The 16,837-nt window shown below is 42.9% G+C and overlaps 1 protein-coding gene across 1 annotated transcript in view; it reads right to left on the bottom strand.

The window, feature by feature from the left end:
* Positions 1–1,488: 1,488 nt before the first annotated feature.
* Positions 1,489–16,837, bottom strand: part of LOC308286158 (uncharacterized protein) — a gene marked incomplete at its 5' end in the record, with an annotated part of 82,224 nt that continues 66,875 nt past the window's right edge. The window contains 7 exons of the mRNA XM_080727114.1: positions 1,489–2,880; positions 3,194–3,337; positions 7,131–7,319; positions 9,876–9,947; positions 10,897–10,938; positions 10,982–11,228; positions 13,575–13,643. Coding sequence (XP_080583240.1) covers positions 2,707–2,880; positions 3,194–3,337; positions 7,131–7,319; positions 9,876–9,947; positions 10,897–10,938; positions 10,982–11,228; positions 13,575–13,643 — 937 coding nt within the window. The 3' untranslated portion in view covers positions 1,489–2,706. The remainder of the gene's footprint in view (positions 2,881–3,193; positions 3,338–7,130; positions 7,320–9,875; positions 9,948–10,896; positions 10,939–10,981; positions 11,229–13,574; positions 13,644–16,837) is intronic.

Here is a 16,837-nt window from a genome sequence, read left to right as displayed (position 1 = left end):
GAGGAGGGTCGGCGCTCAGACCCATTATAAAAGTCGCTCCTTCACGCTCAACTAAAAAACGGCTTGCTCCGCTCCTCGCACCACTCGCGCTCCACTCCGCTCGTATGCTCTGGTGTGTTGCCAGATTGTACAAGAGAAACAAGCAGGTCTATGAAAACAATGTAATACTTCTAATCCAAAAATACTCATTGGTACCAGTATTACATTCTTTTCATAGACCTGGCTGCTTGTTTCTCTTGCAATACTTGGTTCAGCTTTCCACTGGTCTAAACCAAGGTTCTCATAGTCTTTATTTCAAGGTTCTCATAGTTTTGCTTTTTTCCATTCGTTTTTATTTTATATTCTTTGTTCAATTAGTTAAAGTGGGGTTTGTTGGTTTAATTGAGTCCAGAAAAAAAAAAGTGTTGTTTGTGTTGGTTATGGTTACTTTCAGAAAGGATTTGTGTTTTCGTTAAATGTTTTCTTTTTTTGAATTGTTGAATTGAATTGTAACAACCTTGAATCTTTCACGGTGTAAAAACAACTGCCAAAGAAATGTAAAAACTAAAGAAAAAAAACATGTTCTTGAATAAATGTTTTGTTTTTAAACGTTGTGTCTTGTGTTAATAATGTGCACGCTTACAACTAGCAGGGTCATTAAAACACTTTATTCAAAACATTTAATACGTACAAAATAAGCTTTTTACAAGCGAGACAGAAGGTGGAATTCAATATGAAAAAACTTTAACAATGTAAAATCTATAAGATTATTTAATTCATTTAACCCTAATTGACAAACAAACACAAAAACATCCCAAATAAACCTTAGTGATCGTTGACAATGTTTTGCGGGACGCGATAAGACGGACTGAAGCGTTGTTCCCGACACTTTAAATGTACTATTTAGAGTGAAGCTCGTTTATTCCTACTTACAGTGAATAACACTGCCTTAACGAGGTGCCTTAACGAGACACCTTAACGAGATGCCTTAACGAGATGCCTTAACGAGGTACCTTAACGAGGTGCCTTAACGAGGAGTCCTGACGTCCCTCCCTTATCCCCTGGGTCCTAGAGCCCTGGGTCCACTGAGAAATCGCACATGGAGTCATATAACAATAGGCTCCATGTTGGAAAGAAATCCAGCCACTTCCTTTACTTCCCAGGTTTTACCAGTGATTCTGATTAAGGCTCTGTTCCGTTTAGTGCAACACAGTGGTTCTTAAAGGAGTAGTTCACCCCCAAAAAGATTGTTTTCTATTGATTAGTCACGCCATGGAGACTTGAGTTCAATGATATTTTGTTTGTTTTTTGTCGCATAATCCTAAGACAAAAAGATGATTATAGTAAACTTGCCCTGATGGTTTCCCCATCCAGGGCCATGCATTTGGGTCCCCATCCCGAATCAATGGGGGCACATTTACTATAATCACATTTTTTGTCTTCAATATCATTGAACTCAAGTCTCCATGGCATGACTAATCAATAGGAAAAAAGTCATTTTGGGGGTGAACTACTCCTTTAAATCCTTTTGATTCCAAGGACCACCATAAACCCTTTAGAGGGTACAAATGGAGCCAAATGGACCCCTATGAGCCTTCATTAGTATCAAACCTTTGAAGAAAGTAAGGAAAATGCCAGATTTCTTTCCATAAGGCTGTCGTGTTCTAAAAGTAAACAGCTACGTGACTCTCTGCCGTTTACGACATTGAGTTGCATTTGATAACGTCAGCGTTTTGGAGAACATCGATTTATTCTCTTATTCTTTGGATGAATCCGTTCTTTTCCACCGTCTGGTGGATCTTCACATCCATAATGAGTAAAATGTCCAGGCCTTTTGGTTTCTTTTTGGAACGGTTTTTATACGACGCCACGCTAAGAGTTCTCACTCTGTGACCCAGGGGGATTATAGCGACCTCTGGTGGTAGAGATTGGGGTTCTCAGATGGTTTTGAAACAGAAGAATGATCTCTAATCCTTGTTTTAAATACTAAACAAACACAAACGTTAACAGAGAGTACAAATGGAACCAAATGGACCATCTGGTTCCATGTGTACACTCTGAGAGCTACACACCTATGACCTATTATAAGGGTCCATTTGGGACCCGCCTTCGGGAACTTTGATAAGCCACTGAAGCAGAGATTTAAAAGTCACGTTCATATTTCTATCTTAGAAACGGGGCTTAAAGTGGTAACTTATATTTAATTGTTCAAATAAAAGCTTCTAAAAGTGCTGGTGGGAGAAATGTTGGTAAGTTCATCACATAGTGAAAATAAACTGGATCAAACCGACCAGAACCAGTTCCAACCAGTCGGTGTAAACCCAGATAGAACCAGTTCCAACCAGATGGTGTTAACCCAGATAAAACCGGTTCCAACCAGCTGGTGTAAACCCAGATAGAAGCGGTTCCAACCAGCTGGTGTAAACCCAGATAGAACCAGCCGGTGTAAACCCAGATAGAACCGGTTCCAACCAGTCGATGTAAACCCAGATAGAACCGGTTCCAACCGGTCGGTGTAAACCCAGATAAAACCAGTTCCAACCAGCAGGTGTAAACCCAGATAGAACCGGTTCCAACCAGCTGGTGTAAACCCAGATAGAACCGGTTTGTCCTTCATAATAGCGAGAGACTTCATAAGAGAGACTTCATAAGAGCGGTCGGTCCTTCATAAGAGAGACTTCATAAGAGCGACTTCATAAGAGCGACTTCATAAGAGCGGTCGGTCCTTCATAAGAGCGACTCGGTTCTGACCGTCTTGCGGGGGGGCAGCAGGCCCTGCCTGTTCTCCTTCCCCTCCTTGTCCTCCTTCAGAGTCCTCCTCTCCCTCTCCACCAACAGGAGGCGCTGCAGGCTCTTCTCCTCCCTCTGCTCCTCCTTCGGCCTCTTGTCTCGCTCCCTCGCCTTCAGAGCAAGGAACGTTTGTTCACATTTTTGGGGGATTTGAAGAAAAAAACAATCTGAATCCATTCCTTGGGCTAAAAACGGCCCACACAAAACTATGGTTTAGTGATGAGTCATCACTTTTCACAGTTTTGTTGAGCGTTTTTAGCCCAAGGAATGTTTTTCATACAAAACAAATGCTTGGGATGGATTCAGAATCATTAAAAAAACCTAGTTTGACCCCTCTCAGGCTACTTAAAGCAGATCTTTAAATGTATAGTTTTACAAAATCCCCCAAAAATGTGAACAAAATGACAGGGATTAAAAAGCTTACCTCCTTCTCCTCCTCTTTGGCCCGCTTCTCTCGCTCCCTCGCCTCCTTCTCTCGCTCCCTTGCCTCCTTCTCCTCTCGTCTCCTCAGGTCCTTCAGTCTCTTCTTCAGAGCAGAGCGGTCCCTGTGGCTGCTCACCCCCAAGGCCTGATGGGTAATAAATAGTAGAGTTCACCCCAAGGCATGATGGGTAATAAATAGTAGAGTTCACCCCAAGGCCTGATGGGTAATAAATAGTAGAGTTCACCCCCAAAGCCTGATGGGTAATAAATATTAGAGTTCACCCCCAAGGCCTGATGGGTAATAAATAGTAGAGTTCACCCCCAAAGCCTGATGGGTAATAAACAGTAGAGTTCACCCCAAGGCCTGATGGGTAATAAATAGTAGAGTTCACCCCAAGGCATGATGGGTAATACATAGTAGAGTTCACCCCAAGGTCTGATGGGTAATAAATAGTAGAGTTCACCCCAAGGTCTGATGGGTAATACATAGTAGAGTTCACCCCAAGGTCTGATGGGTAATAAATAGTAGAGTTCACCCCCAAGGCCTGATGGGTAATAAATAGTAGAGTTCACCCCCAAGGCATGATGGGTAATAAATAGTAGAGTTCACCCCAAGGCCTGATGGGTAATAAATAGTAGAGTTCACCCCCAAGGCCTGATGGGTAATAAATAGAGTTCACCCCAAGGCCTGATGGGTAATAAATAGTAGAGTTCACCCCAATGCCTGATGGGTAATAAATAGTAGAGTTCACCCCAAGGCCTGATGGGTAATAAATAGTAGAGTTCACCCCAAGGCCTGATGGGTAATAAATAGTAGAGTTCACCCCCAAGGCATGATGGGTAATAAATAGTAGAGTTCACCCCAAAGCCTGATGGGTAATAAATAGTAGAGTTCACCCCAAGGCCTGATGGGTAATAAATAGTAGAGTTCACCCCAAGGCCTGATGGGTAATAAATAGTAGAGTTCACCCCAAGGCCTGATGGGTAATAAATAGAGTTCACCCCCAATGCCTGATGGGTAATAAATAGTAGAGTTCACCCCCAAGGCATGATGGGTAATAAATAGTAGAGTTCACCCCCAAGGCCTGATGGGTAATAAATAGTAGAGTTCACCCCAAGGCCTGATGGGTAATAAATAGTAGAGTTCACCCCAAGGCCTGATGGGTAATAAATAGAGTTCACCCCAAGGCCTGATGGGTAATAAATAGTAGAGTTCACCCCAATGCCTGATGGGTAATAAATAGTAGAGTTCACCCCCAAGGCCTGATGGGTAATAAATAGAGTTCACCCCAAGGCCTGATGGGTAATAAATAGTAGAGTTCACCCCAATGCCTGATGGGTAATAAATAGTAGAGTTCACCCCAAGGCCTGATGGGTAATAAATAGTAGATTTCACCCCCAAGGCATGATGGGTAATAAATAGTAGAGTTCACCCCAATGCCTGATGGGTAATAAATAGTAGAGTTCACCCCAAGGCCTGATGGGTAATAAATAGTAGATTTCACCCCCAAGGCATGATGGGTAATAAATAGTAGAGTTCACCCCAAGGCATGATGGGTAATAAATAGTAGAGTTCACCCCCAAGGCCTGATGGGTAATAAATAGTAGAGTTCACCCCAAAGCCTGATGGGTAATAAATAGTAGAGTTCACCCCCAAGGCCTGATGGGTAATAAATAGTAGAGTTCACCCCAAGGCATGATGGGTAATAAATAGTAGAGTTCACCCCAAGGCATGATGGGTAATAAATAGTAGAGTTTACCCCCAATGCCTGATGGGTAATAAATAGTAGAGTTCACCCCAAGGCCTGATGGGTAATACATAGTAGAGTTCACCCCCAAGGCCTGATGGGTAATACATAGTAGAGTTCACCCCAAGGCATGATGGGTAATAAATAGTAGAGTTCACCCCCAAGGCATGATGGGTAATAAATAGAGTTCACCCCAAGGCCTGATGGGTAATAAATAGTAGAGTTCACCCCAAGGCCTGATGGGTAATAAATAGTAGAGTTCACCCCAAGGCCTGATGGGTAATAGTAGGGGCTGTAAGAAAGTACGGCTACGGCAGTCCACTACAGCAGGGGTTTTCAAAGTGGGTGACGGGGCACCCTGGGGTGACGGGGCACCCGGGGGTGTCGGGGCACCCTGGGGTGACGGGGCACCCTGGGGTGACGGGGCACCCGGGGTGTCGGGGCACCCTGGGGTGTCGGGGCACCCTGGGGTGACGGGGCACCCGGGGTGTCGGGGCACCCTGGGGTGACGGGGCACCCTGGGGTGACGGGGCACCCGGGGTGACGGGGCACCCGGGGTGACGGGGCACCCGGGGTGACGGGGCACCCTGGGGTGGCGGGGCACCCCGGGGTGACGGGGCACCCTGGGGTGCTGCCACGGCAGTCCAGTATACTATTTTCACAATGCTCGCCTCTTGCTTACTTAACCCTTTCCAAACCACGGGGAGCCCCTTAACAAGTTGCAGTCCGAAATAGAATGGTGGTTGGTAGATTAGCCGTGAAATTTCTATTATTGTATTGTGATCTGAGACATAATATTATGTTTATAAACATGACCCCGCAGCCCCTCCATCTTGAACAGCGCCGCTGTTTTTTCTTTTTTTTCCCCCCCCAGGCCAGTAACTCACCATGATTTTCTCGATCTCCGTTGGGATAGAATGGGGGTTTTGGCCGATCGTCGATGTCCCCGTGCGTTTCGCGTGCGCGATCCTTTCACGTAAATGTCCCCGCAAATAGTCCATGTGTGACTGAAGAACAGAACTGAAAAGTTTCGCTAGCATAGCCCCAAGCATGGCTGCAGGAGGAGCTCGAGTGTGTAGACAGTAAACGGATGGGTGGAAGGTGCCTTGGAGAAGGAGAGGCGCTGACGTCACCTCTGCTTCATGCACGGTCTGCATGAGCTATCAGTGCACGAGTGGTGACTAGGGAAGGTTAGACGATCGCCGATTTTCGGATCAAAAGCTTTTATTCCGGTTTTAAAGACAAAGTCCGGGAATGTACGACGTGGCTGAGAGTCCCTGGGGGGATGTGCGATATAGTACGGTTTTAACATTAAGGGGCTCCCCTTGGCTTAGAAGGTGTTAATATTAAAACCGGAATATACCGGACATCTGAGCAAGGAGTCTCAGCCGCGTCGTCTTTTCCCGTACTGGGTCATTAAAACCGAAATAAAAGATTTTTATCCGAAAATCGGCGATCGTCTAACCTTCCCTAGTCACCGCTCGTCCATCGATAGCTCATGGCTGCTCTGACATGAAGCAGAGGTGACGTCATGGCCTTTCCTTCTTCATGCTTCCTTGACACCGTCCGTTTACTGTCTGGAGGATAACATTAGCATAGCTGGAGTGCTAAGGGCTAAGCTAGCCAAAATGGCCACATCGACTGTTCAGTCATTCTTGGAGTATATGCATGGATTATTATGCGCACGGATCGCGCACGCGAAACGCACGGGAGATCGATGCTCGGCCAAAACTACCACTCTATCCCAACGGAGATCCAGATAATCACGGTGAGCTAATGACCTGGGGGGGGAAAAAAAGAAAAAACAACGGCGACGTCCAAGAAGGAGGGGCGGCGGGCTCATGTTTATAAACATAATATTATGTCTCAGATCATAATACAATAATAGAAATTTCACGGCTAATCTACCAACAACCATTCTATTTCGGCTGGCAAACTGTTAATATTTGACAGTTTGGCCAGTCCTCTTGAATATTCGACTATTCGAATACTTTGAGGTCGAATAATTCGAATTCTAAAAATCACTATTGGTGAATGCCCTATCACAGATCAGATCTGTGTTAATACATTGACATACCAAAACAAAAATGTAGGAGTGCTTTGCACCGCTCAAAAAATAAATAGTATTGTTGTGGCCACGCAAGGCTACAGTCCATATGACATCACAGCGATGACATCACGTGCTCTCACCTTGAGCTTGTCGCTGTCCAGGGTAAGGAGGCGGGGTCCGTCCACGCCCCGGGCACTGAACTCTGCAGCGTATTGGTCCATGCTCATGCCAATCAGCCACAGGCACACCTGCTGATTGGTCCACTCCAGGAGAGGCCGGCTCTGCCATTGGTGGTTGTTGGGCGGTGGGGGCGGGTCATCGTCCAGTGTCTGACCAATGGGAGACAGACGTTAGAGAGAGAGAGAGAGAGAGAGAGTCTAGTAAATCTAGGGAAAAAATACACTCAGGTTGGACAAAATTGTATTATTTAGTTTTTCAAATGATTCTGTTAGGAAATTAGGTCTACTAGCCAGGATAAAATATATCATAATCTGCTCACTGCAAATACCCACAGTGGCCAAATCAAGATGGGCTCCCATCGACTTTCTATACAGGAGGAAAATACCCAGAAAAAAGATCTGCTTTAAGTAGGATGTGAGGGGTCTAACTAGTGGTTTGTCATGATGCTGAATCCATTACACGCATTTGTTTTGCACAAAAAACATTCCTTGGGCTAAAAATGCCCCCAGAAAATGATAGTTTAGTGATGAAAAGTGATGAGTCATCACTTTTCCACAGTTTTGTGGGCGTTTTATGGGGCCAATGAATGTTTTTTTTGTGCAAAACAAATGCTTGCAATGGATTCAGCATCATGACAAACCCCTAGTTAGACCCTCAGCCCTCACATCCTATTTAAAGCAGGGTTTTTTTTCTGGGTATTTTCCTCCTGTATAGAAAGTCGATGGTAGCCCAACTTGATTTGGCCACTGTGGGTATTTGCAGTGAGCAGATCATGGTAGATTTTTTTATTCTGGCTAGTAGACCTAATTTCCTAACGGAATCAGTTGAAAAACTAAATAATACAATTTAGTAAAAACCTCAGCCTTATTTTTACTGGACTAAGAGAGAGAGAGAGACAGTTAGTTAGTTAGTTTATTTGATCATCTTTCACAGTGTGATACATTTTACAAATCATACCTCCACAAGAGAGAAAAAAATACAAAACAAAACACTGGAGTGATCAAAGGGAATAGGCTGAAGCTATATAGTTTATAAATGCCTATCCTAAATACGTATCCTCCTTAGTTACCATAATGTTTAAAAAGTAATCAAAACAAAAAACAAACATCTCAAAACAAAGCATGATGTCATAGGGATCTGCTTGGATCCCTATAATAACATGTAGTCTCTGCAATATACCATTAAAATAAGTTAGTTGAATATAATATTAACTATGTTATACTATAGTAATGTACCATTTAGCTATGTCATACTGTAATAGACAATAAAACTGTTATAATAGAATATAATAACTATGTAATACTGTATTTACTCAGGATGTTGAATTGTAGCCTTTTTTTAAATTGTACCATATTGTTAATTTGTTTAATCTCCTCTGTCAATCCATTCCAAATCTTAACCCCACAAACAGAAATGCACATACTTTTTCTTGTGGTCGTAGCCCAGGCTTGTTTAAAATTTCTTTCCCACCTTAACTCATAACCCCCCTCTCTATCCCTGAACATTTTCAGAATGTTCCCAGGAAGTATCTTATTTCTTACCTTAAACATTAGTTGAGCGGTTTTAAACTCCACCAAATCAACAAACTTCATTGTACCAGACCTCAGAAACAGCTCATTTGTATGGTCATAAAAACCTACCTTATGTACAAATCTTATTGCTCTTTTTTGTATTATGGATAATGGTAGAAGGTTACTGCTATAGGTATTTCCCCACACCTCCACACAATAGGACAGATATGGTAATATTAGAGTATGGTACAGAGTAAGCAGTGACTTATAATTTAAAACTTCCCTTGAAAGAAGGCAGGCATGCAGACTAGACAGAGAGGATAGAAACAGAGAGGATAGAAACAGAGAGGATAGAAACAGAGAGGATAGAAACAGGACGCTAGTTTTCGTTCTCTAGGAGGAAAAAGGGACCACACACCCTGAGCGCTTGACGGAGGCTGTTTTTGAGAGCAAATTTTGATTTACTTTTAGTCTTTTGAATAAAATGCCATTTTGTTTTAGTCTTAATTTAGATTAGTCACCTGAAACGTTTTAGTTTTTAATAGTCTAAATTGACTAAATATCATACGATTTTATGGCGACTAAATCTACAGTTGATTTAGTCAACTGAAATGTATTTTGGCAGGCCTTGATGGCATCGTAATGACTGATTTTACACTTGGTTGTGTGCTGAAAATAGCAGATCTACAAGCTCACAACGTTGCTATTTTCAGCACGCAACACCTGAGAGCAACCAAACATAAAATGACTCTCTTCTCCACCAGTCCCTCCCTAACGTTTTAGTCTAGTTTTTATTTTGTTGACGAAATTGTATTTAGTCTTAGTTTTAGTCATCACAGCTTAGTTTTTATTTCGTTTTTGTGAGTGGAAAAAACAGTCGACAAACATTTTTCGTCATAGTTTTAGTCGACGAAAACAACACTGCTCAGGTGACCTCGATCCACGTGAGACATCGCAGAGCGAGCGGTAGCGAACAAGTCGCTGTGTGGAGCTCTGCGAAGGTGGTATGAGCCGACAAGTTAGGTAGACTGGGGGACAGAATAGTACTCCACGCACCCTACCTCCGGTTCAGCCAATCACAAGCTTCCACGGGCGGGTCTTAACTGTGCCCGACCAATCAAATGAGTTCGGGCGTGGTTATCCCTTTTACCTCCTAGAGAGAAAGAAGACTCACCAACAGGACAAGAGTCTCACCTCAGTGGAAGAAAAGGTCAAAGTGTGAGAATGATCACAGCCTGCACCACACCCCCCCGACGAGCCTGCACTCTGTGCACGCACACACACAGGCACGCACACAGGCACGCACAAACACGCACACACACACACACACACACACGCACACACACGCACACACGCGCGCGCACACACACGCACGCACGCACGCACGCACACGCACACACACACACACACACACAGTCTAAATCAAACCCAAATGAATTTCAAAACATTTCCACCAATAGCAGTCAGTAGAGGTGTGATGTCACCAATCTCCAAATCCACAATTTAACTGGACTAATGACAATGATGTGTGTCTTGCTGCGTCACCCTTTCTAGTTTTTTTTGTTGTTTTTATCGCTCTGACCTTTAGACACTCTGCACTATTAGGTTTTGTTAGTAGTTTTTTTTTTTGTATTTCTGCTTGTGTTTGACATGATGTTGAGATACTTGTTGCACTAACTAGCATTGAATGTTATGGTCACTTTGATTTGGGGGCACTGTACTATATTACCTTATAGCTGTTCTCTAGAGCGCCTCACGGTGGTCATGTATATAAACTACCTGTTCTCTACAGCGCCCCACGGTGGTCATATAACCTGTTTGGTGCCAACCCCCAAGTTTCCAGAGTTTGGGCAGTTTTTGAAGAAAAAAAAAGTATTAGGCATGATCGCGATCGCGAAATTGCATGTTTAACCCCCATACCAACCCCATCTTTCAAACATGGCAGCCATGTTTGTTTACATAATATAAAAACATAATGGCTGATATCTCATGAATGCCTGAACGGATTTCCAAGCGGATTTTTTTGTTTGAAAGCTGTGAACAGCGTGCACACACGTGGTGCATGATCTAGGCATGGGAGTGCATGATCCGTGCACTATGAATTACATGGAAGGCCATGGAGACCATGGCATTGCGGACTTTCAAAGAGATTTAATTGATAGAAATAATAAACTCCTCTAGAGCGCCCCACAGTGGTCATATAATAAAGTCCTACCTGTTCTCTAGAGCGCCCCACGGTGGTCATATAATAAACTACCTGTTCTCTAGAGCGCCCCACAGTGGTCATGTATATAAACTACCTGTTCTCTAGAGCGCCCCACGGTGGTCATGTAGGGGAGGCTGGTGGAAGACACCGATCGCAGCCTCTCCCTGCCTCTCTGGAGCTCCGCCTCCCTCTCTCGCCCGCCGCCCCTCTCTCTCTCCCCCCCGAACCAGGGGAACGGGAGGCAAGAGTTCACCGACCCCAGCGACCCCGAGGTCGCGGAGGTCAGCGACCCCGTGGGCGACACGCCGCTGGGCTCGTCCGCCAGGTCGCTGCACGACTTCCTGTGGGGACAGGAAGTGCAGCTTTTTTTGAACTGTAGTCCCATTGGAAACATAACAGAAACACACTAGCACAGACAGAGTCATTATAATGAACTGTAGTCCCATTGGAAACATAACAGAAACACACTAGCACAGACAGAGTCATTATAATGAACTGTAGTCCCATTGGGAACATAACAGAAGCACACTAGCACAGACAGAGTCATTATAATGAACTGTAGTCCCATTGGAAACATAACAGAAACACACTAGCACAGACAGAGTCATTATAATGAACTGTAGTCCCATTGGAAACATAACAGAAACACACTAGCACAGACAGAGTTATTATAATGAACTGTAGTCCCATTGGGGGAAACATAACAGAAACACACTAGCACAGACAGAGTCATTATAATGAACTGTAGTCCCATTGGAAACATAACAGAAACACACTAGCACAGACAGAGTTATTATAATGAACTGTAGTCCCATTGGGAACATAACAGAAACACACTAGCACAGACAGAGTCATTATAATGAACTGTAGTCCCATTGGGAACATAACAGAAACACACTAGCACAGCCAGAGTCATTATAATGAACTGTAGTCCCATTGGGAACATAACAGAAACACACTAGCACAGACAGAGTCATTATAATGAACTGTAGTCCCATTGGAAACATAACAGAAACACACTAGCACAGACAGAGTCATTATAATGAACTGTAGTCCCATTGGGAACATAACAGAAGCATACTAGCACAGACAGTCATTATAATGAACTGTAGTCCCATTGGAAACATAACAGAAACACACTAGCTCAGACAAAGTCATTCGAGCGGCCTATTCTTGTTATGAGTGTATAGTTTAAGAAAACATTTGAAAACATCATGGAAGTAACACCAATAACACCAGAGAAAGACGAAATAACGTCCCAAAAAATATTGAAAGAAGACATAACGCTTCCAGTAGAACATGTTATTGCTACTGCACCAAGGGAGCGGTTGCGTCACATCCGCTTTATCTCGCAGACTCGCACTCAACGTTTCTATTTCCGTGCCCCAGACTGTTGACGGGAGCATTTGCAAATCGTGGAGGCAACAGTCTGGACACACGAGACTATACAGTATGTGACGTTTTAAGTCATTTCCTGCCAACGTGATGACTTTGACCAGTTCATTATTTTGCCACTGGATGGCGCCGTTCGCTAGCTTATGGATCGCCACTTATTTACGGGGGACGCGGAAGGTCACCTGACACGCCGATGACGTAACAAAAACAGCTTTCCCTTTTTTTCTTAAACAAAAGGAAAAAGCCAAGTAGAGGAAAGCCTAGTGGACGCAAGAGCCTTTATCTTTGGTAGCGTCTAAACAAGTATTATTTTCCATCATTCCAGGACAGGAAGTCTTTTGAGGGCTCCTGCGAGCGAATCGTAGCTCAGTCGGTAGAGCTTCCGCCTACAGACCAACGGTCGCACGGCTTGGGTACGGCAAGTCGTGCGGTGAATACTGGGAGGATCTACTGTACGGTCGATGAGCTTCAGACATACAGACCTGTTGATGAGCTTCAGACATACACACCTGTTGATGAGCTTCAGACATACACACCTGATGATGAGCTTCAGACATACACACCTGTTTATGAGCTCCAGACATACACACCTGTTGATGAGCTTCAGACATACACACCTGTTTATGAGCTTCAGACATACACACCTGTTTATGAGCTCCAGACATACACACCTGTTTATGAGCTCCAGACATACACACCTGTTTATGAGCTCCAGGCATACACACCTGTTGATGAGCTTCAGACCTACACACCTGTTTATGAGCTTCAGACATACACACCTGTTTATGAGCTTCAGACATACACACCTGATGATGAGCTTCAGACATACACACCTGTTTATGAGCTCCAGACATACACACCTGTTTATGAGCTCCAGACATACACACCTGTTTATGAGCTCCAGACATACACACCTGTTGATGAGCTTCAGACATACACACCTGTTTATGAGCTTCAGACATACACACCTGTTTATGAGCTTCAGACATACACACCTGTTTATGAGCTTCAGACATACACACCTGTTTATGAGCTTCAGACATACACACCTGTCCATGAGCTTCAGACATACAGACCTGTTGATGAGCTTCAGACATACAGACCTGTTGATGAGCTTCAGACATACACACCTGTTTATGAGCTCCAGACATACACACCTGATGATGAGCTTCAGACATACACACCTGTTTATGAGCTCCAGACATACACACCTGATGATGAGCTTCAGACATACACACCTGATGATGAGCTTCAGACATACACACCTGATGATGAGCTTCAGACATACACACCTGTTTATGAGTTTTCTCCTCAGGTTCTTGTCAGTCTTCCTCTTCCTGCTGAGAGACTTGCGGATCCCGCTGAAACAACAACACATCAGATGACACACTGAAACAACAACACATCAGATGACACACTGAAACAACAACACATCAGATGACACACTGAAACAACAACACATCAGATGATACACTGAAACAACAACACATCAGATGATACACTGTAACAACAACACATCAGATGACACACTGTAACAACAACACATCAGATGATACACTGAAACAACAACACATCAGATGATACACTGAAACAACAACACATCAGATGACACACTGAAACAACAACACATCAGATGATACACTGAAACAACAACACATCAGATGACACACTGAAACAACAACACATCAGATGATACACTGAAACAACAACACATCAGATGATACACTGTAACAACAACACATCAGATGATACACTGTAACAACAACACATCAGATGACACACTGAAACAACAACACATCAGATGACACACTGAAACAACAACACATCAGATGATACACTGAAACAACAACACATCAGATGATACACTGTAACAACAACACATCAGATGACACACTGTAACAACAACACATCAGATGACACACTGTAACAACAACACATCAGATGACACACTGAAACAACAACACATCAGATGACACACTGAAACAACAACACATCAGATGACACACTGAAACAACAACACATCAGATGACACACTGAAACAACAACACATCAGATGATACACTGAAACAACAACACATCAGATGACACACTGAAACAACAACACATCAGATGATACACTGAAACAACAACACATCAGATGACACACTGAAACAACACCACATCAGATGACACACTGAAACAACAACACATCAGATGACACACTGAAACAACAACACATCAGATGATACACTGAAACAACAACACATCAGATGACACACTGAAACAACAATACATCAGATGATACACTGAAACAACACCACATCAGATGACACACTGAAACAACAACACATCAGATGACACACTGAAACAACAACACATCAGATGATACACTGTAACAACAACACATCAGATGACACACTGTAACAACAACACATCAGATGACACACTGAAACAACAACACATCAGATGACACACTGTAACAACAACACATCAGATGACACACTGTAACAACAACACATCAGATGACACACTGTAACAACAACACATCAGATGATACACTGAAACAACAACACATCAGATGACACACTGAAACAACAACACATCAGATGACACACTGAAACAACAACACATCAGATGATACACTGAAACAACAACACATCAGATGACACACTGTAACAACAACACATCAGATGATACACTGAAACAACAACACATCAGATGATACACTGTAACAACAACACATCAGATGACACAGTGAAACAACAACACATCAGATGACACACTGTAACAACAACACATCAGATGACACACTGAAACAACAACACATCAGATGACACACTGTAACAACAACACATCAGATGACACACTGTAACAACAACACATCAGATGACACACTGAAACAACAACACATCAGATGACACACTGTAACAACAACACATCAGATGACACACTGAAACAACAACACATCAGATGACACACTGTAACAACAACACATCAGATGACACACTGTAACAACAACACATCAGATGACACACTGAAACAACAACACATCAGATGACACACTGTAACAACAACACATCAGATGACACACTGTAACAACAACACATCAGATGACACACTGAAACAACAACACATCAGATGACACACTGAAACAACAACACATCAGATGACACACTGAAACAACAACACATCAGATGACACACTGTAACAACAACACATCAGATGACACACTGTAACAACAACACATCAGATGATACACTGAAACAACAACACATCAGATGACACACTGAAACAACAACACATCAGATGACACACTGTAACAACAACACATCAGATGACACACTGAAACAACACCACATCAGATGACACACTGAAACAACAACACATCAGATGACACACTGAAACAACAACACATCAGATGACACACTGAAACAACAACACATCAGATGACACACTGAAACAACAACACATCAGATGACACACTGAAACAACAACACATCAGATGACACACTGTAACAACAACACATCAGATGACACACTGAAACAACACCACATCAGATGACACACTGAAACAACAACACATCAGATGACACACTGAAACAACAACACATCAGATGACACACTGAAACAACAACACATCAGATGACACACTGAAACAACAACACATCAGATGACACACTGAAACAACAACACATCAGATGACACACTGTAACAACAACACATCAGATGACACACTGTAACAACAACACATCAGATGATACACTGAAACAACAACACATCAGATGATACACTGAAACAACAACACATCAGATGATACACTGAAACAACAACACATCAGATGATACACTGAAACAACAACACATCAGATGACACACTGTAACAACAACACATCAGATGATACACTGAAACAACAACACATCAGATGATACACTGAAACAACAACACATCAGATGACACACTGAAACAACACCACATCAGATGACACACTGAAACAACAACACATCAGATGACACACTGTAACAACAACACATCAGATGATACACTGAAACAACAACACATCAGATGACACACTGTAACAACAACACATCAGATGATACACTGAAACAACAACACATCAGATGATACACTGAAACAACAACACATCAGATGACACACTGAAACAACAACACATCAGATGACACACTGAAACAACAACACATCAGATGATACACTGAAACAACAACACATCAGATGACACACTGTAACAACAACACATCAGATGACACACTGTAACAACAACACATCAGATGACACACTGTAACAACAACACATCAGATGACACACTGAAACAACAACACATCAGATGACACACTGTAACAACAACACATCAGATGACACACTGTAACAACAACACATCAGATGATACACTGTAACAACAACACATCAGATGACACACTGAAACAACAACACATCAGATGACACACTGAAACAACAACACATCAGATGACACACTGAAACAACAACACATCAGATGACACACTGAAACAACAACACATCAGATGATACACTGAAACAACAACACATCAGATGACACACT

This window comes from Nannobrachium achirus (genome assembly GCF_963921795.1).
Source record: "Nannobrachium achirus genome assembly, chromosome: 5".
NCBI lineage: Eukaryota > Metazoa > Chordata > Actinopteri > Myctophiformes > Myctophidae > Nannobrachium > Nannobrachium achirus.
The sequence above is the reverse complement of the archived record's forward strand: the minus strand, read 5'-3'. Positions and strand labels throughout refer to the sequence as shown.